Here is a 26,910-nt window from a genome sequence, read left to right as displayed (position 1 = left end):
AATATCCCGCATATTCCATCGCATTTAAGAAAAAGTGCCACATAATCAAGGATTTTTGCCCGCAAAAATCACAAAAAAACTCAGCATTTTTCTGGAAGGACTGATTAATGTAATTAGTTACACTAGTACTGCTGTGTTGACTCTGCTGTGAAATCTTGGAATTTTTAGTACCCAATTAGCATAAAGAGGCTGACAAATTTATTTAACTCTATTCCTATGATGATATCACTCACTATTCTCAGTTAATGTTGTTTTTCACTGTATAACATGTTCGAGGAGGCTGTGAATTGTTCAAATACAGGTGTTAATAACTAAAGCAAATTTACACGTTTTATTTTTTATTTTAGTTAGCTACAGTAATGATAGCAGCCAAAATTATGTGAAATTGCACTGTTTTTGGTCAAAAACCTTCAAAAATGTTGGACAGAGGAATGCTTAAAATAAATATTTTTAACGGTTTACAGACACTCGTCATTTTTATTTTTATTTAATGCTAATTCAATATTATAATCTTATCAGTTAACCCTCTGGGGTCTAAGGTGTTTTTGGGGTCCTTGAGATGTTTTGACATGCCCTGACATTTGTGCTTTTTTCAGTTGCTTATAAACATATTACTGGCACAGGTGTAATTACACTCTATTTAGCACAAACAAGGCTACCATAATATGTGAGCAACATGTATGTACATATTTGCATTTTTGAGAGAATATTGTTTATGCATGGTTATTGAAAAAACTAAAAATTAAAGTTTCTGAAATAAGGCCACAAAACACATATTGATTATTTCTTCACAAGACTTTTGAAAATTGTATCACATAGCTTAGAATATTTGCTCCAAAACTATGTGAGAATCATCCTGACTACTCATTCAGATAAGTCAATAAAGTCTTTTAGAATGTGTATGACGTGTTTAGTGTGAGAAAGCTTTATGCGAGGAGGCGTGATCTCTCATTAATATGTATGGCATTTCACACCTGAGAAAGACAAAGACTCTCCCATAATGGCCCTATTAGGTGCTATCAGGCCCTATCATTACGAGGAGCCTTGCACAAAGAATGAGGAGATTTAAAAAATAATGGCTTTTAGATTGTTTGGATTTATTTACAACACAACATAATCCAAAGACACAACAAAGGACAAAAAAGCACATTAGTGAACACACTGATCTAAAGACAGAGGTTTGAGATATTGTGAGGCAATCTTTTCTGTAAGATGTCAAAAGCAAGGCAAAATATAGTCTGAAAATTCATTTGAACTCTATACGATCAGAAAAGAAATTATAAAATTTCACTTACTTCGAACTTGTATCCTCGGCGGGATCAATTCGTTCTTCAAAATGCAGCCGTTCGTCGTTGGAGTTACAATATTCCTCTGAGGAAAAGGTGAATCCTTCCTCGCTGTCCAGAAGCCAGTAGCGTGCCATCCTCAAAACGCAATGAACTATCAGTGAATCTGATGGAGAAACTTTGTGTTTTTATGCCATTGATCGCTGGTGGGCGTGTGCGATGCATAACGTTAGATCACCTATTTACCATGTGAAAAGCTCTGGGGGTGTGGCGGCCTCAGCTAATTAAAGATAATGAACTGAGACCGAAAAAACTGTACCTCTCCTTGGTTTCAAACAAATTACATAAACTGGAAATATTTCTTTTTTTAATAAATTACTTCATTTAAAAGAAGAGAATACAAGCTTTAAAAAGACACATGTCTCGTATCTCTGTGACAAGTATTGACTTAGTTACAGTTCATTTTTCGGACGCGTTTCAGAATAGACTTCACTGACAGAGAAAACGCAGAACGCGCATCATGTTTATTTTTCTTTATTAGGCGAAAAGCACAACACTTTGTTTTTATTGTGAGGTTCCACAAAAAAAAATACAAACTTAACAGGATCGAATGATGTATAACACTTATATGTAAGATCAAAATCAACAGAGTAATTTGAGTCTCTTTTGCACTGATAAGGAAAAAAGTCAGCTGGTATCGCCGGCGATACCGCCGACCCCAGAGAGTTAACGGTTAATACTCTGATAACGAGCGGCGGTTGTCGGTTGGGAAAATTAACCGAAACGAGCATCCTTAATTTGACTAAATACATAATAATCGGCTAAAACGCATGCGCAGGTCACTTTACTTCCTGAACAAGTGCGCACCCGAGTCTGTGCTTTCACATTCACGCGAACCGTGGCACAGTTCGGGAGCAACCGAACTTAGACCTCCTCCTCTAGGTAGTCTTGGGTTCGGTACCCCAGTGCACACCTGGGTCAGCATGACAGCGTTCACATTAGCGATTTTTAATGCAAACCGTGCCCCGTTCCGAACTAAACTGCCAGTGTGAAAGCACCCTTATATTATCGATCTTCTAAGTAAAGTTAAAGCTCTCTTTCCACGAAATTTGAAAAACGTCTAGTTTTGTTTTCTTCCAGTTGCTCTCCATTTTTCTGGATGCTCTCTTAAGGGCCCGAGTGTGCTCGTTGTACCACGGCGTTGGACTATTTCCTTTAATGTTCTTTAAGCACAAAGGAGCAACTGTGTCTAAAGTGCTAGAAATGAGAGAGTCAAAAGTTTCTGCCGCAATATTGAGTTCTTATAAGCTATCTGGGATGCTGAGGAGATGAAACTGATCAGGAATATTATTAATAAAGCAATGTTTAGTGGCAGAAGTGATAGTTCTAACAGTAGCTTTGCAGCTTTGGCTAAATGGAGTATACACGAGACTAGATAATGATCTGAGATGTCATCGCTCTGCTGCAGAATTTCAACGGCATTAACATTGATTCCATGTGACAATATTAGATCTCAAGTATAATTATGACAATGAGTGGGTCCTGACTGTGTTGTCTAACTCCAATAGAGTTCAGAATGTCTCTAAATGCCAATCCCAATGCGTCTTTTTCGTTATCTACATGTGTATTAAAATCATCAACATTTAGGACTTTATTTGGCAGCCAGTACTAATTCTGATTTTTAAAAAAATCAGCAAATTCTTTGATAAAATCTATATGGTGGCCTGTATTCAGTAGCTAGCACAAATGTCTAGTGTGATTTATCATTTACACTAGATAGTGTGACATTAAGCACCATCACTTCAAAAGAATTATATTTGAAACTAGACTTCTCAGTAACTTTGAAGATATTACTATAGATTACAGCAACACCACCCCCTTTTCCTTTCAGACGTCGGGGGTGTAATCATATAATTTACAATAAGTGCTTTTGAAGTAAGGGATCGAATATTCAGCAACCTGATATTTAAAAATAAAAACACTTATTTACCCTTAAATGGGTTTGGGAGTTTTTTTCTATTTCCTAATTAGGGGAACAGACACAGGGTGCTTCTCATTTCTTATTTGTGCATCCTCGTTTCCTTTCCTCGCTTCCTTTCCTCGCGTCTCAGCTCCACCCCCTGTAGGACGCGAGGGAAGGCTGCAAGGAAAGAAAATGAGGACGGAGGAATCGAAGGAAAGCTTTTTTATACATTGGAAGACTTGATCACTCGAGCGTCACTTCACAGCGTCATCAGCAGCGCTCAAAGGATCTGCCCTTATGTTGTAAAAGTTTGTTTAAGAAATTCATAATAAATAATAATAAAGCAAGATACCTAGTTGAAATATGTGAGTTGTGTGGTTTATGTAAAATACAAAAGTAAAGTATAAATTCAAATGATTGTGACAGATGTGATGGGGGAGGAGAATTGATACGTGCGTCACGTTTAGTCGATAAAACTCTTCCGCAAAGGGTACACCTGTGTATCCTCGCTCATAGCTCCTCTGGAAGCCTCCTCACTCCTCGATCCTCGCCTCCTCGCGGTGCAATTAGAGAATTGAGATGTCCTTCAAGATGGCTGAGCTCGATTGGTTTCCGGGTCATAGGATGGAGGACGGAGGAGCGAGGAGACGAGGAGGGATATTGAGAAGCACCCACAGTCTATATGATGTGTCACTGGCCTCACTGTTTTAATTGATCCAGCTATCCAGCCGCTAAACACTTCCACAATAAACTCCACGAAGGTGCAATTTATGAAGTTTAATCATGAAAAGTGTGAAACTACAAAGAGAAAATACACAAGCATGAATTTCACAAAATAGATAAATCATCAAATAAATGAGCATTCTCAAACACAAAAGGGAAATAACCAACAACAATACAGTTGTATATCAACAGCATAGATTAATACTTTGCAAATTTAAGTAGAAAAAGGTAACAAACATGCTAAATTAAATGCTACATTACATAGCACAGCAATAAAGTACACATAATGCTCACTAAACAAAATCAAAAAGTTACAGGATGTTTGCATCCACATTGAGCACTGAAGAAATATGGCCTGCTTCCTCTTTAAAAAAGGAAACCAGTGGAAAACTCAAAAATAAGTATCAAAATAAAAGTCCTCGTTTAAACCAAAGTTTAAAGTCCCCATGAATTCAAAATTGACCATACTTACTTTGTTTGCCTAAATTGATCGTTTTGTGGTGAGCAATTCATCCATGCAAGTCAATCCACACAAAAAAATGTTTTGGCTACGTAATCTTTAATCAAAATCTGAAATTTCCCCTCCCCTCTGCATTGGAGGTCCTTCCCTGATGACGTAGGTTTGACGGTTTGGGCGTCTGCGTAACATCCTTAACCACGCCCCTCCAACTGACAGTAGACAGGCTGAATGAAAACACCTACTTTTTTAGATCCAATCAGGTGCTAGTTGGAAAAAAAAGCCACGCCCACTATTTTTCCTCATTTAGTATTCCGTTTCTCTCGGAAATACGTCACAACACTGGAAAAAAGTCGTTTGCAACTTCCGGTTCACGGGGACTTTAAAGTCCAGCACATGATGATATATAGGTGAGGAGTTTCTATGTGTTGGGATTTATCTGACCTCAGTGACGTGAGTCAGCTTGACGGTTGGTTTAGCCAGTCTGTCAAGACTATGTGCCATATTACTAGAGAGAAGACCTTGTAAACCTTTCGAAAGGGAACATCTCAGTTTATGACTGTAACCTATGTTCCCTGAGAACAGGGAACGAGACACTGCGTCTTTTACCATGCCTCGGGAATGCCTGCTGAACAGTCCCTTCAGACTATAAGTGGATGACATGTTCTCTAGTGACGTCATAGGCTGTCGCCGATCAATAACGATTGCTGTGATTGGATAAGTTTTCAGACACCAGTTCACGCAGAGGCCTTCCACATAGCGTCATCGATTTAGTGTCTCGTTCCCTGTTCTCAGGTAACATAGGTTACAGTCGAAACCTGAGGCGTTTTTGATTAAAAAATTAGCCATATCACCCTGTAGCCCAAGACTGGTTGCCCACTTAAGTTAAGCAGGGTTGAAACTGGTCAATACCTGGATGGGAGACCTCCTTGGGAAAACTAGGTTGCTTCTGGAAGAGGTGTTAGTGCGACCAGTAGGGGGTGCCCACCCTGCGGTCTGTGTGGGTCCTAACTTCCCAGTATAGTGATGGGGACACTATACTGTCAAAGAGTACAGTCCTTTGGATGAGACGTTAAACCGAGGTCCTGAGACTCTGTGGTCTTTAAAAATCCCAGGATGTCCTTCAGAAAAAGAGTAGGGGTTTAACCCTGGCATTCTGGACAAATTTGGCCACTGCATCATGGCCTCCTAATCATCCCCATATACTGATTGGCTTCATCACTCTGTCTCCTCTCCACCAATAAGCTGGTGTGTGGTGGGAGTTCTGACTTTGTCATTATTTCATAAAGTATGAGTAAATAAAAACAGTATGAGAGAATAATAATACAGAACTTAACATTTAATTTAAAAAAACAAAAACATTTAAATAATTCAGTGATGATTTGGATGAGCAATATATAAAAGCGTGAATATATATATATATATATATAACTGCTTTTGACAGCGCCTCACATCACAAGCTCAGCTTCTTGTTCGTCTTTTCACCGGAACACGTACAGCAGCGGAGTTGCTGGCGCGTTCACGATAGCAGCTTGAGTTTCGGTCTGCTTTTCTATGGTGAGCAACTTTTATGTTAGGCTTGTTCCAAATGTGACAAGTCAAAGGTCTGAAGAAGAACGATTCAGTGTAATTGCCATCCGATGTCGCTTTATTAACTTCAACCTTCAAACTTTTATTGTCATATGTACAGGAAACTGTCGTCATACAGTACAATGCAATTCTTATTCTGCAAACCCTCCCAGCAACATCAGACATCGATTAAACACCCTAACACATAAATAACAAGTGACATAAATGATAAAGATACATAAATAACAATGTGCAAAAAGTAAGTAGTTGTGTATGTACTGTATATGCCATGTAAACATGAGGAATCAGTGCGAATAAGGCAAAGCGATAACCGCTATTCATGCACTTGAACGCCGTTGCAATGGCTGTTTTTTTTCTGCTGATCTCCTGCGCCCCACACTTTGAGAACCACTGGGGTAAATTTTGGAAATTAACACGTCCTTTTCTATTGACATGATGATGGTTGCAAATTTTAGAATTGAATAGAACAGAATGAGGCATTTATATAGCGCTTTCATATGTACTACTGTACACCCAAAGCGCTTTACAATCATATCAGGGGGTCTCTCCTCAACCACCACCAGTGGGCAGCATCAACTTGGATGATGCGACGGCAGCCACAGTACAACGGCGCCAGTGCGCTCACTACACACTAGCTATAGGTGGAGAGGAGAGAGAGTGATAGAGCATTGATAATTTAAATGGATGGGGATTGCTAGGAGGCCATGATTGGCAAGGGCCAAAGGGGTGGAATGTGGCCAGGACACCGGGGTGCCATAGGATTTTTAAGGGTGTTCTTGGGTCCGTTCTTCGTACATTGCTAACTCAGTTAGCTGGATTTGATTGTTAACTATTTGGCATGATCTTGAATTGTTTGGTTCTTTGACCCTCATCCTGGTCTTGCTGTCATAGCAACAGGTGCGTAAGCTTAAACCTGCTCGGGAGCTTATTTCTTGTAAACAAAATTAGATTGCGGCTTATAAGCGGAGGTGATACGGGAAGTCCTTTAGCGCAGTGCGATAATGTACTTTTTGAGAGATATCGTTTTTCACACATTAAATATTCGACTCGTCGGAGTCGGCTTTAATAACAGCATAAACTGTACATTGACCTGAGATTCTTTGCGTGTGGCACTTTCCTTTACACTGTTGGAGATGCGGAGAATTTGGTGAAAAGTGCTGTCTGTCGTGACATTCGCAAAGTTTATCTGGCGCTCAAGGAGTTTTTAGGGGTTTTGTGGTATTTCCAAGCCACGTAAGATTCAAGGTTGTAAAGCAGATTTTTTTTTTTGCCAACGCAGGGAGGCTACATTCTAATTTTTAATGAAGATCGTGCAATCATGACCATGCCAATAAGTATGACTTACAGTAAATGTCACTCAGGCTTTTCTAATGTGATTGGTGCCATAGACTGCACACACATCCCCATCAAGGCCCACAGTGTAAATGTTATATATTATCCATCCATTTTCCGCTTATCTGGGTCGTGGGGACAGCAGTCTAAGCAGAGACGCCCAGACTTCCCTCTCCCTAGACACTTCCGATATACCGAGGTGTTCCCAGGCCAGCCGGGAGACATAATCCCTCCGGCAAGTCCTAGGTCTTCCTCTGGGTTTCCTACCGGTGGGACGTGCCCGGAACGCCTTCCCGGGAAGGTGTCCAGGAGGCATCCGGAACAGATGCCTCGTGACACCTCAGCTAGCTCCTCTCGATGTGGAGGAGCAGCCGCTCTACTCTGAGGTCCTCCCGAGTAACCGAGCTCCTCACCCTATCTCTAAGGGAGCGCCCAGCCACCCTGCGGCGAAAGCTCATTTCGGCTGCCTGTATCTGGGATCTTATCCTTTCAGTCATGACCCACAGCTCATGACCATAGGTGAGAGTAGGAACGTAGATCGACCGGTAAATCGAGCGCTTTGCCTTGAAGAACCGTTGACAAAGGGCAGCCCTGCCGGAGTCCAACATGCACCGGGAACAAGTCTGACTTACTGCTGGCAATGCGAACCAAGCTCCTGCTCCGCTCGTACAGTGACCATACTCCCAGAGCACCCTCCACAGGACGCCGCGAGGGACACAGTTGAATGCCTTCTCCAAATCCACAAAGCACATGTGGATTGGTTGGGCAAACTCCCATGAACCCTCCAGCCCCCTGGAGAGGGTATAGAGCTGGTCCAGTGTTCCACGACCAGGACGAAAACCACACTGTTCCTCCTGAATCCAAGGTTTACTATCGGTCGAATTCTCCTCTCTAGTACCCTGGCGTAGACTTTCCCGGGGAGGCTGAGAAGTGTGATTTCCCCCTGTAGTTGGAACACACCCTCCAGTCCCCTTTCTTGAAAAGAGGGACCATCACCCCGGTCTGCCAGTCCAGAGGTACTGTCCCCGACCGCCACGCGATGCTGCAGAGGCGCGTCAGCCAAGACAGCCCCAGAAAATCCAGAGATTTGAGGTACTCAGGGTAGATCTCATCCACCCCCGGTGCCTTGCCATGAGGAGCTTTTTAACTACCTCTGTGATTTCAGCCTGGCTGAAACCGGGCCTGGCTCCTGGCTGTGGGTCTAAGGAAGAGCTGAACCCAGGGATGCCCTTCACATTCAACCCAAGGGCCAGCTCTTCTGCCAGGGAGTAATGTAGGAGTGCAGGACCACCACCTTTTGTCCAGCCTTTTTCTTGGTTGCTCTTATTCAGAAACGCACATCATTTAACAGTGGCTTTTTAAAAGAGGCTAAGTCTAATGGTAAAGATTTCCATTTTGTGGAATATGCTTGTAGTTTACTTGTTCCAATGTTAGTGGGTGGTGGCTCTGACATTAAAAATTAATAAAGTAACTATTAAATTATTAAAATATAAACAAATATACAGGTCCTTCTCAAAAAATTTGCATATTGTGATAGTTCATTATTTTCCATAATGTAATGATAAAAATTAAACTTTCATATATTTTAGATCCATTGCACACCAACTGAAATATTTCAGGTCTTTTATTGTTTTAATACTGATGATTTTGGCATACAGCTCATGAAAACCCAAAATTCCTATCTAAAGAAATTAGCATATTTCATCCGACCAATAAAAGAAGTGTTTTTAATACACAAAAAAGTCAACCTTCAAATAATTATGTTCAGTTATGCTCTCAATACTTGGTCGGGAATCCTTTTGCAGAAATGACTGCTTCAATGCGGCGTGGCATGGAGGCAATCAGCCTGTGGCACTGCTGAGATGTTATGGAGGCCCAGGATGCTTCGATAGGCATGCTTTCGATGCTTACCGGGCATTCCCGGAGGCTCCACTTGGGAGGTCTGACCATGCCGTGTTGCTTCTCATTCCGAAGTACAGACAAAAACTGTATCTTCCATTAAGAAAACATCCAAATCTGTCAGGTCTTGGTCCACAGATGCCATTGAAACGCTCCGAGGGTGTTTCGATTGCACTGATTGGGACATATTCAGTGCAGCTTGTGACTCCCTCGACGAACTCACTGATACTGTGACGTCATATGTCAAGTTCTGCGAGGAAATGTGCATCCCCACCAAAACAGTGACTTTTTATGGTAATAAAAAACCATGGTTCTCCACAGAATTACATCTCTTATGTAAGGAAAAAAACTGGGCATACAAAAATGGAGACAAGAGTCAATATAGAACTGCCAAATATAAACTACGCGCTGCAGTAAGGAGAGCAAAGCGCAATTATGGAACGAAACTGGATCAACAATTTTCATCAAGCAGCTCGAGATTAATTGGGAAAAATCTTAAGGACATGACGGATTACAAAAAATGCCCCAGCACCGCTCTTAATAATGATCCAGGGTTCCCAGACATATTAAATAACTTTTATGCAAGATTTGGGAAACCTACCCCATCAGTCATTCCCCCCGACCCCATTCCAACACCACCCTTCTGCATCCAGGAGGATGAGGTGAGAACAACATTTAGGAGGCTCAAGATCGGGAAAGCAGCAGGGCCGGATGAGATTAGTCCTGCTTTACTTATTCATTGTGCAGTGCAATTGGCGCCTGTATTTTCCACCATTTTTAACATCTCATTAAGCCAATGTACAGTCCCACAATGCTTTAAGAGCTCCATCATTATTCCTGTGCCAAAGTCCTCAAAGACCACTTGCCTTAATGACTTCAGACCAATTGCCCTAACATCGGTGGTAATGAAGGCATTTGAACGGATTATTCTGGCATACCTGATATCTTGCACTTCCTTGCTGATGGGCCCATATCAATTTGCCTACCAAGCCAACCGGTCCGTGGAGGATGCAATCAGCATAACACTCCATCATACTTTGCAACATCTTGAATCACCAAACACCTACACACGCATCCTGTTCATAGACTTTAGTTCCGCATTTAATACTATCAGCCCACCTAAACTCTTCACAACACTCCTGGACATGAACATTGACCCAGCCATCTGCCACTGGATAAGGAGCTTCTTGTGGAATAGATCACAGAGGGTGAGGGTTAATAACATAACCTCACACCCTCTCTCCCTTAGTACAGGAGCTCCTCAGGGCTGTGTTCTCTCCCCTTGGCTCTTTTCCCTTTACACAGCATATTTTGCATCCATGGACACTTCAGTTAAAACAATAACGTATGCGGACGACACAACCATTGTAGGCCTCATCTCAGAAAACGATGAAACCCAGTACCGCATGGTGGTGGATCAAGCGGTAAACTGGTGTTCGAATAATGACCTTCAGCTTAACACTGCCAAAACCCAGGAACTAATGATTGATTTTAGACGTAGGCCATCTCCCAAAACACCCATACATATAAACGGTAACCCAATCACCATCACTGATTCCTTTAAATTCCTAGGAACACACATTAGCAATAACCTGAAGTGGACAACTAATACTAAACACATCATTGCAAAAGCTCAGCAAAGGCTTTATTTCCTCAGGCAGCTTAAAAAATACCGGATCAAACATCAGCTCCTTGTTCTGTTCTACTCTGCTATTATTGAATCTATCATTACATTATCAATGACAGTATGGTATGGGAGCACAGACAGCCAAACAAAGAAAAAATTACAGCAGATCGTCAACAAAGCATCCAAGATTATAGGAAAACCATTGCCCTCAGTCGATTGCCTTTATACACATCGGACTGTTAAGCGAGCAAAGAAAATCATCTCCGATCCCTCACACCCTGCCCATCACCTCTTCCAGCTCCTTCCTTCAGGGAGGCGCTACAGGTCATTCTCTACCAAGACCAAACGTTTCACAAACAGTTTTTTTCCCATAGCCATCAGGACTCTGAACTCTTCTCTCTAGTTTAGTAGTCTATACACTATGCACGGTCACTTAACCACTGTATCTTGCACTGTCACTTGTTGTGAAATGTATTGTCGATCTGTTGTTTGTAATGCATACACATGATGTAGTGCTCAAACATACTGTACCGAAAACGAATTCCACCGGCATTGTCGTGTGGCTAAATAAACAATCTATCTATCTAGCGGCCTTAAGCTCATCCAGAGTGTTGGGTCTTGCGTCTCTCAACTTTCTCTTCACAATATCCCACAGATTCTCTATGGGGTTCAGGGCGGAGAGTTGGCAGGCCAATTGAGCACAGTAATACCATGGTCAGTAAACCATTTAGCAGTGGTTTTGGCACTGTGAGCAGGTGCCAGGTCGTGCTGAAAAATGAAATCTTCATCTCCATAAAGCTTTTCAGCAGATGGAAGCATGAAGTGCTCCAAAATCTCCTGATAGCTAGCTGCATTGACCCTGCCCTTGATAAAACACAGTGTACCAACACCAGCAGCTGACATGGCACCCCAGACCATCACTGACTGTGGGTACTTGACACTGGACTTCAGGCATTTCCTTCTCCCCAGTCTTCCTCCAGACTCTGGCACCTTGATTTCCGAATGACATGCAAAATTTACTTGCATCCGAAAAAAGTACTTTGGACCACTGAGCAACAGTCCAGTGCTGCTTCTCTGTAGCCCAGGTCCGGCGCTTCTGCCGCTGTTTCTGGTTCAAAAGTGGCTTGACCTGGGGAATGCGGCACCTGTAGCCCATTTCCTGCACACGCCTGTGCACGGTGGCTATGGATGTTTCTACTCCAGACTCAGTCCACTGCTTCTGCAGGTCCCCCAAGGTCTGGAATCGGTCCTTCTCCACAATCTTCCTCAGGGTCCGGTCACCTCTTCTCGTTGTGCAGCGTTTTTTGCCACACTTTTTCCTTCCCACAGACTTCCCACTGAGGTGCCTTGATACAGCACTCTGGGAACAGCCTATTTGATCTCTCCTGTTTACACACATGACTTCGCCACTGCTTTTACTCCTGGTACTCTCACTGATTTTGCCCCCCCAACCCCTGCTTATATCTCTGAGCTAATCAACAAAGCAAACACATCTTCCTGTCATCTTGATCCAGCTCCTACTACTTTACTTAAAAAATGTGCACCTGTTATTTCTTTGCTGATTTCACTTCTCATCTCCCAACTACTAAGTACTGGTTCTGTTCCTCTGGAATTAAAAACTGCTGCTGTCACTCCTGTCCTAAAGAAACCCGGCCTCGACCCCACCAACATGGCCAATTACAGACCAATCTCAAATTTACCATTTCTTTCGAAACTGCTTGAGAAAGTGGTTGCTGCCCAACTTCAAACACACGTCATCTAACAACCACTATGAATGTTTTCAATCCGCTTTCCGCACCCTCCACAGCACTGAGACAGCACTTCTTAGGGTTGTCAATGATCTCCTTATGGCCACTGACTCCGGCTCCACCAGTATTCTAATTCTTCTAGATATTTCCTCTGCATTCGACACAATCTCTCACAGTATTCTCATCTCACGACTCTCTGCTCTTGGTGTTTCTGGAACTGCCCTATCTTGGTTAACTTCCTACCTGTCTGATCGTCAGCATTACATCTCTATCCGCCAGGCTAAGTCCACTACTGCCTCTGTCCCACACGGTGTTCCCCAGGGTTCTGTTCTTGGGCCCCTTCTCGTCATCATCTATATGCTCCCATTAGGTAACATCATCCGTCAACATGACTTTAAATTCCATTGCTACGCAGATGACACCCAACTATACATCCATTCACAAGCAATGCTCCTTTTCCCACAAATTCCATATCAGCCTGTATTGATGATATAAATGCTTGGATGACCAGTAATTTTCTCAAACTCAACACTGATAAAACAGATCTACTTCTTATTGGCTCACCTCGATTTACATCCTGTTCCAGTGTTGACAATGTTCACATTGCTGGAGTTTCGGTTCAACCTTCCACTATTGTCAAAAACCTTGGTATAATCTTTGATTCATCTCTTTCCTTCCTTCCACACATTTCCTCTCTCACAAAGTCTGCCTTCTTTCACCTTCGTAATATCGCACGCTTACGTCCATTTCTGAACACCAGCGATGCTGAAACCTTGGTTCATGCTTTCATCACATCACGGCTTGATTACAGCAATTCTCTTTTCTATGGCTTACCCAACTCATCTATAAATAAAATCCAATACATTCAGAACTCCGCAGCTAGGGTGCTTACATTCACAAAGAAATCTTCCCACATTACTCCGATTTTACGCAGACTACATTGGCTACCAGTACGTTTTCGTATTAACTACAAGATACTCCTTATCACATTCAAAGCACTCCATGGTCTTGCCCCCACCTATATCTCTGATCTCATCCATACCTACTCCCCAGTTCGCACACTTAGATCCTCCGATACCGGTCTTTTAACGATCCCACGGCACAAACTATCATCATATGGTGGAAGGGCTTTTTGTACTGCTGCCCCAACTCTCTGGAATTCTATTTCCCAACACATCCGCAACCTTTCATCATTACACGATTTCAAAACTCACCTAAAAACGTATCTTTTTGCTACTTGTTTCCCTTGATTTCTATGTTTATGTACCACTATCTCAATTTATTTTTTGTTCTATGTCATGTTTCTGTCAGGTTTATTTGTACTTTATTGTAAAGCGACCTTGAGTACTCTGAAAGGCGCTATATAAAATAAACATATTATTATTATTATTATTATTATTTGTTCAGAAATTTCTTTCTGTGTCTTACCCTCTTGCTTGAGGGTGTCAATGATGGCCTTCTGGACAGCAGTCAGGTCGGCCGTCTTACCCATGATTGCGGTTTTGAGTAATGAAACAGGCTGGGGAATCTTTTGCAGGTGTTTAGAGTTTATTAGTTGATTCAAAGGATTAGGTAAATAGCTCGTTTAGAGACCCTTTTCATGATATGCTAATTTTTTGAGATGTATGCCAAAATCCTCAGTATTAAAACAATAAAAGAACTGAAATATTTCCAGTTGGTGTGCAATGAATCTAAAATATATGAAAGTTTCATTTGTATCATTACATTATGGAAAATAATGAACTTTATCACAATATGCTAATTTTTTGAGAAGGACCTGTACTTCGACTATTAGCTCTTGCTCTGCTCTGCTCAGAGAAAAACTCTGCGCACTCTTTGGCAATGGTGAGCAGCCAATAGCAACGTTGCTGATTAATATTTCTATCAATACATATCCCATTTTAAACCAACGCATGAACGCACAGTTATCTCAGATAACTAAATCCAGCGATACTAATCATAAACAATAGGTGTGTTTGAAGAAGCTATTTAACCAGATCATGATTAGCACGATGATATCATCTTGGATGTGCCATCTGATCTCGGATGTATTTAGCGACGTACTAAGAACGGACCCCTGGCTTCTTGCAGCTTTGTAACCGTTTGGTCAGACAGAACAAGAAGTCTTCCAAACACCTCACGTGCTGAGTTTCATCTTGTTTTGCATAATTTAATGAGCTGGAGTTTCGTAAATTGTATTTGTTCTTGTTTTGCCTCAAGTGCCTTGCATGTTGGGGTGCTGTGGGTGAGATGTACATGCTCGGGCAGATTCGGCTTGAAGTCGTTCATCCTCGGATGCGGCACGCGCGCGCTTTTACAAAAAAAGCCGTGCACACCGCCAAGCGAAATGGGGTCTTGCCGGTCTAGCCGGTCTTGCGCACCCAACGCGTCATTTTTGCCGCGCGCAGCTTCACGCTCGTGCGGACGCGTTGAGTATAAACCGTGTCAGCGGTTAGTATAAACCGCGCGCTCCGTGTCAGTGCGCGCTCTGATCGGTAAAGGGGCACAGACCTCTCCCGAATCATCTCCAGCAGTAGTGCCTCCGAACTTGGGAGTCCGAGGCACCACTAACTCCACCTCTGTTTCCCTCGTAAGCTGATATTAGTATTTAAACATTCTCTATGATAAAAAATGTTTGTAAAAAATATTATAACTGTTTTGGCGGTTATAGAGTTCTAATGACGGTGTTCAACTATAACCGTCGGTCTCACGGTTATATAATAACCGTCACACCCCTATCGTAAACGCATGCAAACACTTTCCCAGCTAGTCATCAATTAGTTAAGCCTTGAGGTTGTCAGCTGTGTGTTGCCATTAAACTGGTGTTAACTTGTATTTGTCTTTTTTCGCTTTAGACTTAATGCCGCTGAAAGAGGAGAGTCAAGAACTGAATAATATGGAATATGAACATCATGATTTCAAGACTGGAGAGAAATCAACAAAGATGGAAAAGACTCACTCACAAAAAAGAGCCCAGAAGACCAAACCTAACAGTTATTTCACTTGCCTGGAATGTGGAAAAAGTTTCAGTCAAAAACGAAGCCTTAAGTCCCACATGGTAGTTCACACTGGAGAGAAGCCTTTCACATGCCAACAGTGTGGAAAGAGTTTTACTCAAATGCAAAGCCTCGAAGCCCACATGAAAATTCACACTGGAGAAAAGCCTTATACTTGCTCTCATTGTGAACAGAGTTTTGCTCATAAACACATCCTTAATTCCCACGTGAGAATTCACACTGGAGAGAAGCCTTTCACCTGCCAACAGTGTGGAAAGAGTTTCAATCGAAAACAAAACCTTAATGTCCACATGAGAATTCACACTGGAGAGAGTCCTTTCACCTGCCAACAGTGTGGAAAGAGTTTCAATCAAAAACAAAACCTTAATGTCCACATGAGAATCCACACTGGAGAGAGTCCTTTCACCTGCCAACAGTGTGGAAAGAGTTTCTATCAAAAACAAAGGCTTAAAGACCACATTAAACTTCACACTGGAGAGAGTCCTTTCAACTGTCAACAGTGTGGAAAGAGTTTCACTCAAAAATACAACCTTAATGTCCACATGAGAATTCACACTGGAGAAAAGCCTTATACTTGCTCTCATTGTGAACAGAGTTTTACACATAAAATCACACTTAATTCACACATGAGAATTCACACTGGAGAAAAGCCTTTCACATGCCAACAGTGTGCAAAGAGTTTCAATCAAAAACAAAGGCTTAAAGACCACATGAAACTTCACACTGGAGAGTGTCCTTTCACCTGCCAACAGTGTGGAAAGAGTTTCACTAAAAAATACAACTTTAATGTCCACATGAGAGTTCACACTGGAGAAAAGCTTTAGTTGAAAATATTAGGTTTCACATTATCATTCAGGCCATCCTTAAACATATTCTTGTTTGCCGTAACACGACCAATTTAGGACCGACCCAATTATTATTATTATTTTTTTAACCCTTTTAGTCCGATCGACTTGCCGGTTGTAAACTTGCGTTAAGACAGACTGATTTTTTATTTTTTTTACTCTTTAAACAACTAATACAAATGCAATAAAATAATATTAATTATACTTTAGTATTGTAAATAAAATTGCCTAGGCTGCATACTTTCTACGTAGGCTACGTTCTTTTTTTAAAATTAAAACCCGTGGTGTCATCTATGATTGTTTACACCGTTGGTTTACGCATGTCACACTATGGCCTGTACGTTCGCTTCATTTCATTCACTGTCAGTGGTTCACGATTAGTAATGATGGCTGCAGTAAATAAAATGTTTGTGTTCACCGTTCAAAGTCATACAGGTTTGCCATAATACATCTAAAAAATGCATTAAAACATCTCAACACCGCTTTAACTTGGCATGATGTTCTGGAAACACTGTGCCCAGATCTTTTCCCATCCCTTCTCCCCTCTAGTCTAATGGTGACCGTGTCGACTCACCTGAAGGATGTTTTTCATTGATGTTATGGCACTCCACTCTGCTTAATGTCTTTCGAGAATTTTGCACTTCTGTTTGTCATTGTGCACAAAACTTTACGCCAATAAATCCTCAGAAATATGGCTGACTTGTGTGAGTCTCAAGCGCCCTCTTTACGTCATAATGCCTGCTAGCTGTCCGTGGATTTGCCTATATTTGGCGCTGAAAATGGAAACGTCTCTAGACATGGAAAATCGATTTTACAATCGATTCAATGAACACTTATGTCACAAATCTAACAGGATTTTTTCAGAAAAGTGACAACCCTAGAAAGCAACATAACTGGTCTCTGGTTTGTAGGTTGCATTGATACCCAGCGGTGGATGCAAGTAAAACAGTATAACCTAGTAACCAGTAACCATTGAAATTAAATATATATTTTCATATGATATATATTTTTGTTTACTTTTCTGACAGTACAGCATATTTAAAGCTATATAAGAATGTAACCCATGTAAGTGATGTCACGATTTGCAAATTTGTTTAAATTCATACCTACGTAATCACCATGACCAAAATTGTACTTTTTTTACATTTGAATCTTGAAAATGTATGCTGCTGGCATACTTTAATTTTTGTATTTGTTTATTTATTAAAATGGTTGAATGTTCGCCAGTTCCCACCTCCTTCTTCCTTCCCGGGTTTCGGCACCAATGTAACAGGGTTCAGATGTTATGGGAAGAAGGAGGCGGGAACCGGCGAACATTCAACCATTTTAATAAATAAATAAATAAACAAATACAAAAATGAAAGTATGCCAGCAGCCCCTCGCGGACGACTGCTGGCCACACAAAACAGAAACAAAACACAACATTAAAATCAGGCCTGTTCCTCTCTCGATCTTCACTGTCGTCGCTCATCCTTTATGCTTCCGCTCCTCCGTGAGAGATGCGAGACCGGTGCGTCTCACAGGTGTCATTCATTATCACTCACGCCACCGGCCTCGCGCCGTTCTCTCACGCCCCTCGGCCTCATCCTGCTCGCCACAACATAAAATTTCAAAAACTGAATGAAATAAGAACATTACACCACATTATTTGCTTAATTGTTAGTGAGAGAATGCATTGATAATGTCTTCAATCTGGACTTGAATATGGCTACTGTAGGGGCTCATCTGGTGACATCTGGAAGTTTGTTAGAGCTGCAGGTGCTTCACCACTGATCCTGCCTCACTGCTAATTGCATGATGAGGACTACTTCCAAGTAGTATTTGCCCATTGCAAAATTCATCCAGAGAGCAAAAAGATAAAAAACGCAATGTTTGCTATAATCTTGGGGAAGGGATGCTGCCGCCTCTCCATCTAGAACGAAAAATGTAGCAGGAAACCACTGCAATCCACCAACAATACCTATCATCATTCATGCCACCCCTACCTCCCCTTTGTGGTGGAAGTGGATATCGCCACCTCAGGCATTGGAGCAGTGTTGTCTCCGCAGAAGAGGAATCTGTCCACGCACCATCTATGCGCCTACTTCACAAAGCTCTTCCCAGCAGAGCAGAACTACGACATTGGTGACTGTGAGCTCCTTGCTATCAAGTGTTGCGTCACTGCCTGGAGGTGCTAGTGAGAACCTAAGTCCTAGAATACCTTCACAACACCAAATGGTTGAACCCTCTCTAGGGCCAGTTGGGCATTGTTCTTCATGTAATTCAACTTCATTGTGTCCCACTGTGCGTCCAAGAACATTATTGTCAAGATTACACTCCTGACGCTCCCAGCTATACGTCACTCACACTTACCAGAGTTCTCAAGCTTACCTATTTCCCTTTATCCCTTCATCACGAACACTATATCACCCCAGCACAGACACACAGTCAGCGTCTGGTCTCTCCATTGTATTACCCTGTAAAACTGTACGAGTAAGACAGAAGAAAGACTCTTCATGAACAATTTGAGACTTCCAGTGTATTGTTTATCTGGATGTTCATGTCCTTCATGTTTCCTCGTCTTTGCTCTTACTCTCTGAAAGATTACAACTCTGTTACTTCCATTTAAATATCCTCTTTAGTTTCTGTTGTATTCCACTAGTACCTGATGAATTGTGTGCACTACAGCTGTGGCCAATATATTGGCAGTGACAAATGTGTTTCACACATTTTACTTTTAGATTAAAATTACAGATTATATTTTTCACGTTTCTATGGTATACGGGGAAATAATGTTGAGTATTCTATAACTTTTAATGGCTTTTATTAGCAAAAACTATGAAAAGAGTCAATATGTACAGTGTTGACTCTTCTTCATAACCTCTGTAATTCAGTCTGGCATGCTGGATATCAGCTTTTGGGCCAAATCTTGACTAATGACGACCCACTCTTGCCTTATTAGTGCTTGGAGTTCATCACAATTTCTGGGCTTCTGCTTGTCCACTTGCCTTATGAGGATTTACCTCAAGTTCTCTATAGGGTAAGATCTGGGGAGTTGCTTGGCGATTTATAAAGCGCTTTTAACAATATAGATTGTTTCAAACTGTAAAGCTGCTGCTTTACAGTTACAATAGGAAATTAAAGTAACATAGATTGTTTTGGCTTTACAGCAGTTCGTGTCCAGGTGCATTTTGCTTAAGTGTCTAAAAACAAAAGAACTATCGACGTCGCGAAATGGCACTAGCAATTTAAAAAAATATCTTGGACGGTGCCATGCGACCACTCCACTTACTGAAGCCCCGTTCACACTACACGCGACTTTGTCGCTGCAAGTCGCCAGGCGCTGGCGATGAGGTCGCTAGTGGGCGTTCCCACTACTGGTTGACTAGTATGACATCCAAAAGACAGCGAATCAGCTTTCTTGCCATCCATCACTGCAGGCCCAGGGGCTGAGGAGAAGGATCACGTGCGCTCCACTCCTATTGGTTGTCGCTCGCGAAAATCGCTCTTCATTTGCATAAAGTTAAAAATTTCTCAACTTTGTCGCGTCGCTAGACACGCCCCATCTAGTCGCAAACGGTCGCTGTCGCGCGTGTTGCCGGAAGTCGCCCGCTCACCATTGAAATGAATGGTATCGCGTCGCTTGGTCGCGTGTAGTGTGAACGGGGCTTGAGAAGAGAAAAAAAAACAACTTTTTAACTATTAGTAGCCTGGATTGCCCACAGTCATTATGCCACATCATATCACCTTCTGCAGGATGTAAAATGCTCTGTATTTTGTCATTTTAGAATGTTATTAAGTTCTACTTCTGTAGTTATTTTGGTGAAAGTAACTCAAAAGTAATACAGGAGTAATGTAACGCATTACAATTCTGAGACAGTAATATTGTAAGGTAAATAATTAATTTTAAATAACAGTAACAAGTAATCTATAATGTATTACAGTTTGGAAGTAACTTGCACAACACTGAGCACAACTAATATGTGAGATTCTGTCTAAATAAAAGACAAAACAAAGTATAATAAACTATTTCATAAACTAACATTTTATTATTATACAATAACAAGTTTTATCAATCAAATGAAACCTTTTTTAAGGCAAAAGACCTTTTTTTTTTTAACAAATATGTATTTGTATTATGTAATTCTACTTACTGTTTTTAAAGAAAAACTTTTTAAGTATTGACACTTCAATACATTTTCATTGACACTTTATTTATTGCTGACTTTTTAAAATCATTTGTAAATGCTTAACAGGATGGACATCTGTCACAGACAAAGATAAAGATGTGTATTATAGACAGTGTTGTGCAAGTTACTTCCAAACTGTAATACATTATAGATTACTTGTTACTGTTATTTAAAATTAATTATTTACCTTACAATATTACTGTCTCAGAATTGTAATGCGTTACATTACTCCTTTATTACTTTTGAGTTACTTTCACCAAAATAACTACAGAAGTAGAACTTAATAACATTCTAAAATGACAAAATACAAAGCATTTTACATCCTGTAGAAGGTGATATGATGTGGCATAATGACTGTGGGCAATCCAGGCTAATAGTTAAAAATAGTTTTTTTTTTCTCTTTTCAGTAAGTGGAGTGGTCGCATGGCACCGTTCGAGATATTTTTTTAAATTGCTAGTGCCATTTCGCGACGTCGATAGTTCTTTTGTTTTTAGACAAAAATCCGTTATTCCGTTCTTCTTGTCCTTATCTCTGACAAACTGGAAGTAATGCGCATACGTCCATCTCTTGAATGTACTGTCTTCTTCTGCCATCTTAACACATTAGCCACTTTTCCAGTGGCCAGCGCGAGCACAGAGGCCGAAATCACTCCTGTAAAACCTGACCTAAACCTTCACTGGACTATGTCACACAATACAAAGGACACCAGCAAGAGGGAGATTCAAATCTCCCTATACAAATCAGAAGCTGTCATTTAGTCTTTATTTACAAACTTGGACACCACATGCGGCTATTGACTGACCACGAACAGGTAATATCTTACTTGCATTTTCATTTGTTAATGTCGTGCATGTTTATTTTTTTATTTTATTTTTTTAACAATTAAATTTTGGGCTAAAAGTGTATTGTAACGACGCAAGCATTACTGAACATGTACCGAGTAAAATATTACTGAAAATTGATTAGCAATGCCTTACACTACTGCCTTACAGCGAAAAGTAATACGTTACTGTAATGCATTACTTTTGTAACGGGTTACTCCCAACACTGAATATAGAACACCAGAAAAGACAAACACAGGGAACCACAACGACCAGGTGACATGCAGAATAATGGATTTTTGTCAATACTTTTTAGCATTAGTATTAACCTTAACTTTGTATTGCTTTTTATTTTATTTTAGCTATCTTCTACTGATTTTTGTGGATGATAAATGCATTTCAATGCTGACACATATTAACTGTGCTTTAAGAACTCATACAATCTTTTTAACAAGTTATTAGTGATTATTAATCTTTTTCATCACATAATTGAACAACATGTATTAAAATATATATTTCACCATGAATTCCCATGACATCTATTATATATTTCCAGACCAGAGGTGTAAAGTCCAGGGGTCAGAAAGTAAAAGTCCTGCCAGATGTTTATTCCACCCATGAACTCAGCCACCCAAATTCACTAATTAGTTGACTAACTATTGCACCTTTGCACCTCTGTGGACTGGATATTGGACAGCAGATTGCACAGGACTTTTATTTTGGTCTGTCGATATGACATCATAAAGCTGCGCCGTGCTCCTGCAACTGTTGTGATTAGACTGAAGAAATGTTTGTGGTTTTGCGCATTTAAATCGATACACTTCGATTTGATAGTTTTGAAGAGGTTTGTGACCATGTATTATTTATCTTTGTAATATGCTTAATGTAACAATATTCAGGGGTTTTTTTGCGAGTAAAGCGTGTTCACATAACAGAAAAGTAACAGTAACGGCTCATTTCGCGCACTATATCGTTTATTAGTTTATCGTAAACACGAATTCAGGTTTTGGAAAGTGGTGATGGAGAAACGGAGCTTTTCGATAGAGTCAATTGAATCTAATGCTTTGCCAAATGATTCACTGATTCGAAGCGCTTGAATCACCGCGCGCTGACGAATCCTGCCGCTCAAAACAGTGTAAAAATAAGACGAAAACAAAATTATTAATAATTATACATTTTATGAACAAATCGTAAATGGTTTCATGACAATGTAATCTGTAAAAATGTACAAATCATTAAATATGAAGTGTCTGTATAATTTATTTTATTATTTTGTGTGCTTGTTTTGAGTGATTTGAGTCCATGAACTCTCTCTCTGACTGACTCCCTCACCAGTGCGCTGAACTACTGAACTACAGCTGATTGAGACACACAGAGATTTACTGTGGATCTATTTCTCTTTCTGTTAATTATTCTCATCTTAAACATGACAAATTGTCCAAACACACAGGAAAACTCCTGGAGAAACATCTGAAATCCACGTGACACTATTATAAAGATGGCGTTGATTAAACAGGAGAGTGAAGACATAAAGATTGAAGAAGTGTTCAGCGTGAAACATGAAGATACCGAGGAACAAACAGGTTAGTTTCATTCGGTCCTTATTAAAATGATCTACAGAAATGAATGATATTTCTGAAGAATGTCATATGAGTGTCATAATTAAAGCGGTTTTATTTAACATGGAGCGGGTCTTCTCGTGTGGATAGACATGTTTGTTGAGATCACATGACCAGACAATTGGAAATAAAGTGTTTCCGCATGAATTTAAGTGGACCGGTACATTTGCAGTTTATGGACTAGATGGATTATTTATCTCTGTGTTATAACATGGATTGTTATAATATAATATTTATAATATGGATTATAAATCTCTGTGTTGATCCGAAGAAAGGAAATCATACACACTTAAAAATGATGGGTTAAAAATAACCCAACTTGGGTTGTTTTATAACCCAACCGCTGGATCAATATTGCACCAGACCAACAGTAGTTAATTTGACCTAGCAAGATGGGTTGGTAATTTTTAACCCAACTGATGAGTTAAATATTCTACCCAAATGCTGGGTCAAATTAATTACAATTCTGGGTTCATTCAACTACATATTTGTTATATAGGATACCCAAATGCTGGGTCAAATTAACCCATATGCCAGATTTATTCTAGCACATTACAGTACAACTGAAGAAAATAAATGGCAATAGACTACCCATAGCTATAAAACTGTTAAACTACAAACCTAGAACAGAATAGATGCTAGATGTATGCATATATTATGCAATAAACACTTAAACATTACAAAAACAAAACAACAAGGGAACCTGTGAAACAAAATATTTTATTACTTTAATATCAACAATATAGTGGAACTGGTGCAGTTCATATCACTTAAGTAGGAAAACATTTAATTATGAATGAACTGGCTGAACATTTAAAGGTGCTCTAAGCCAGTGTTTCTCAACCAGTGGGTCGCGACCCACTAGTGGGTCGTTGTTCGTTCTATAGGGGGTCGCGAGACTTTCTCTGTGTTAACCGGCACAGCCAATAAGTGGGCTTCACAAAAGGCTCATTGCAACAGGCTACGTTACATGCAACCAAATCCAAATAATCCGTTAAACGCATTGACGGTTCAATCGGACTAAAAAGCCTTCATGTAAACACCTTAAGCCTAGTTCACACTACATGATTTTAAGCCCGATTTGCAAATCGTTGAGCTCGCCGACAGATCAGGGTGTTATCGCGTGCAAATCGCGGGGGATTAGCGGGCGATGAACGCTCGCCAATCTGTTAGTATGAAAGAGCCAACAACGCATCAAAGACGCTCGCAGACGCCTCGCAGACGCCTCGCCGAGCCCAGAAAAATATCTAGCATGCTAGATATCCAGAGCTGTCGCACGACTCAAGCTCACGTGATGTCATGAGCTACAACCAATCAGAGCAAGGCATGTTCGCGTGTTGTGTTCTTCTTCGCTGGGTATTGGCGCGCATGCTGTTTCGCGTCATTTCCGGTTCGTTTTATCGCGTGATTTTTCGAGACAAAACGTGGTTTGTAGACAAGATAGAATCGTTGGGTGACAGAGTTGTTGTCAACTCGTGTAGTGCGTTACCCCCTGTTGCGTATCAATCACGTTGTGTCGTGTGGTGTGAACAGCTCAACAACTTGAACACTCCTGATTTCACAGAGAGCAAGTCATGTAGTGTGAACTGCACAGTTCAACCCGACGTTTTAAAATCATGTAGTGTGAACTAGGCTTTAATCGATCCGATTGAGCTCGATCCGAATAAAATTTCAATTGGATTGAAAGGGGTGGTTTATTCCTTTTCTAATCCAACTGGGAGGACATGTAAACACTTGATCGGATTGAAAACCGAAACTGAAAGGACTGCGCATAGCATAATGATGTATGACGCGCTGAATGAGCTGTTCTTCCTTTTGAGTAAATGAGCGTAGGCTACCATCATTCTTAAATTCTCCTTTCACTCCGCGTCTGTGAAGTGGAGCAGGACAACGTCCCACCAGTCCTTGTTTCAGACTCTCATTCACAGACGGCTGGTTTTGGGTGCTGGGCATTTTTACTGCGTGATAAATAAGCAGCGGCACAACGGTTCATATGCTCATTGTCTCCAAATTATGACCAGCAATGGATAAATATTAAGTCTGCTGTTTAAAACAAATAAAGAACCAATGTAAGAGAATAGTTAGTATGCGCAAACAGCGGGAAACTCTGTATATTCGTGCAGTGTGCGCATGTCAAAAAAATATAATTCGATTTGAATCTTGTGACATATAAACGCGCACATTAACCCGATCACGTTTAGCGTTCATGTAAACACTACATTCAGATTCATCAATCGGAATGAATTCAGTCTGATTGAAACAAAAGTTGTGCATATAAACGTAGCCGATCCTCCAACAAATCGTAGGCTATTTTCATTCCTTGGATTCAAACCAGAAATGAATATCCACAACTCGCAGATTGTGCAACGAAGTTTCTCTTCCCATTTAGCACTACCTTGGGATTTTCAACAGTGACTGCAACGAAAACAAAAAGCAGGAATAGGCTGACAACAGTTATTTGTGTGCGACACTACGAGTCACACTTTTCCAAATTCCACCGCGTCTGGATATGATCATTTTAGACCGGCAGTCTCAAGTAGGTTATCACATTAACGGGAGTAAAAAAATCAGTTTGCCTCATAGTCTGCCTAATTAATGAAAATGTTTGTGGGTTTTCGTGATTATCATTAATTATCATAAGCATATAGGCCTACGGTGTAGCCTAGATCTAAAGAGGCATTTCAGTTATTGATTTATTTAGTGGGTCATATGACTGACATACAAAAGAAAAGTGGGTCGCAGTAGGCAAAAGGTTGAGAAACCCTGCTCTTAGCGATGCCACGCGTTTTTTAGGCCAAAACATTTTTTGTCACATACAGCAAACATCTCCTCACTATCCGCTAGCTGCCTGTCCCCTGAACACACTCTCTGCAGACAACCCAGGCTTCACAAACGGCAACAGAAACAAACTGGGCCAACCCGCACCACGAAACATAACAAACTGTTCCAGCCAATAACTGACAAGAAGGGTTTGGGGGTTAGTGTGCGGATGAGGAGGGAGGGTCTAGCTAGCCTCCGTTTTGTTTGACAATACTTTAAATGTCAACAAGAAGTGACGTCACCCGACATCGCTTAGAGCACCTTTAACAGGCCAACAGTCAACGGGAGCCATTAGCTCTACTTAATCTAATAAACTTGACCCTTTTAGACTCCCCTCCTGACATTTCATATATTACAGTCTGTATGAATTCCCACAAATGTTCACACTGCTTCGGGTATTTAATGTCAAAGACAAAGAATGCCTTAAAGCAGACATCAATGGCCTGAAGCAGTGCTTCTTGTTCCAGGGCCTGTCCAGCTATTATGGCAAAGGCCTGAAATGCACTCTGATCATTTCCTAGCGTCAGGATGTGGGGGTATGGCTTGCATGCCTTGGCCTCATGGAGGTACTCCACCGTGTTTATTCCGGGCTAAAAATGAAAGAATACAAGAGAGCAAGTGAGAGAGTGCGAGTGAGTAAGGACCAAATGTCTACCGACTACTATAGTTGAATTTAAAATATAGAGAGTTTAAAAGAAGAGACTGTTGTGTCAAATGATCCTGGTTTGTGGCCAGCAAAAATTAGCAATGCAGACAGAGAAAAAATTGTGGAAAAAATAGCTTCTTCTAAAGATAAAGAACAAGAAATGCCACATGATTCAAAAGGTAAAGCCTTCCCCAAATACCTCAAGTTCACAAAGTCAGGAAATTGCAGGGAAAAGATTAAGAGAGACTGGGTCATTTACAGCCAAAGCACAAATGCACTATTTTGTATTCCTTGTGTATTATTTGGTCATGAGCTAAAGAAACCTTGTATGAGCGCACAAAGCAGTC

At 40.8% G+C, this 26,910-nt stretch overlaps 1 protein-coding gene across 3 annotated transcripts in view; it reads left to right on the top strand.

Annotated features, from left to right (window-relative positions):
• LOC130102432 (gastrula zinc finger protein XlCGF8.2DB-like) overlaps positions 1-26,910 on the top strand; it is a 221,028-nt gene that overhangs the window by 182,487 nt on the left and 11,631 nt on the right. Inside the window, exons 3-4 of one of the 3 annotated variants that reach the window (XM_056268460.1) lie at positions 15,481-16,430; positions 18,907-18,919. In XM_056268460.1, coding sequence (XP_056124435.1) covers positions 15,481-16,430; positions 18,907-18,919 — 963 coding nt within the window. Of the gene's footprint in view, positions 1-15,480; positions 16,431-18,906; positions 18,920-22,210; positions 22,268-22,928; positions 23,062-26,910 lie in introns of those variants that run through there. The other 2 variants (XM_056268458.1, XM_056268459.1) reach the window with 2 other exon arrangements.

The sequence above is a fragment of the Rhinichthys klamathensis genome, unplaced genomic scaffold (assembly GCF_029890125.1).
Source record: "Rhinichthys klamathensis goyatoka isolate OS25496 unplaced genomic scaffold, OSU_Roscu_1.1 h1tg000272l_1, whole genome shotgun sequence".
Classification (NCBI taxonomy): Eukaryota; Metazoa; Chordata; class Actinopteri; order Cypriniformes; family Leuciscidae; genus Rhinichthys; species Rhinichthys klamathensis.
The sequence above is the reverse complement of the archived record's forward strand: the minus strand, read 5'-3'. Positions and strand labels throughout refer to the sequence as shown.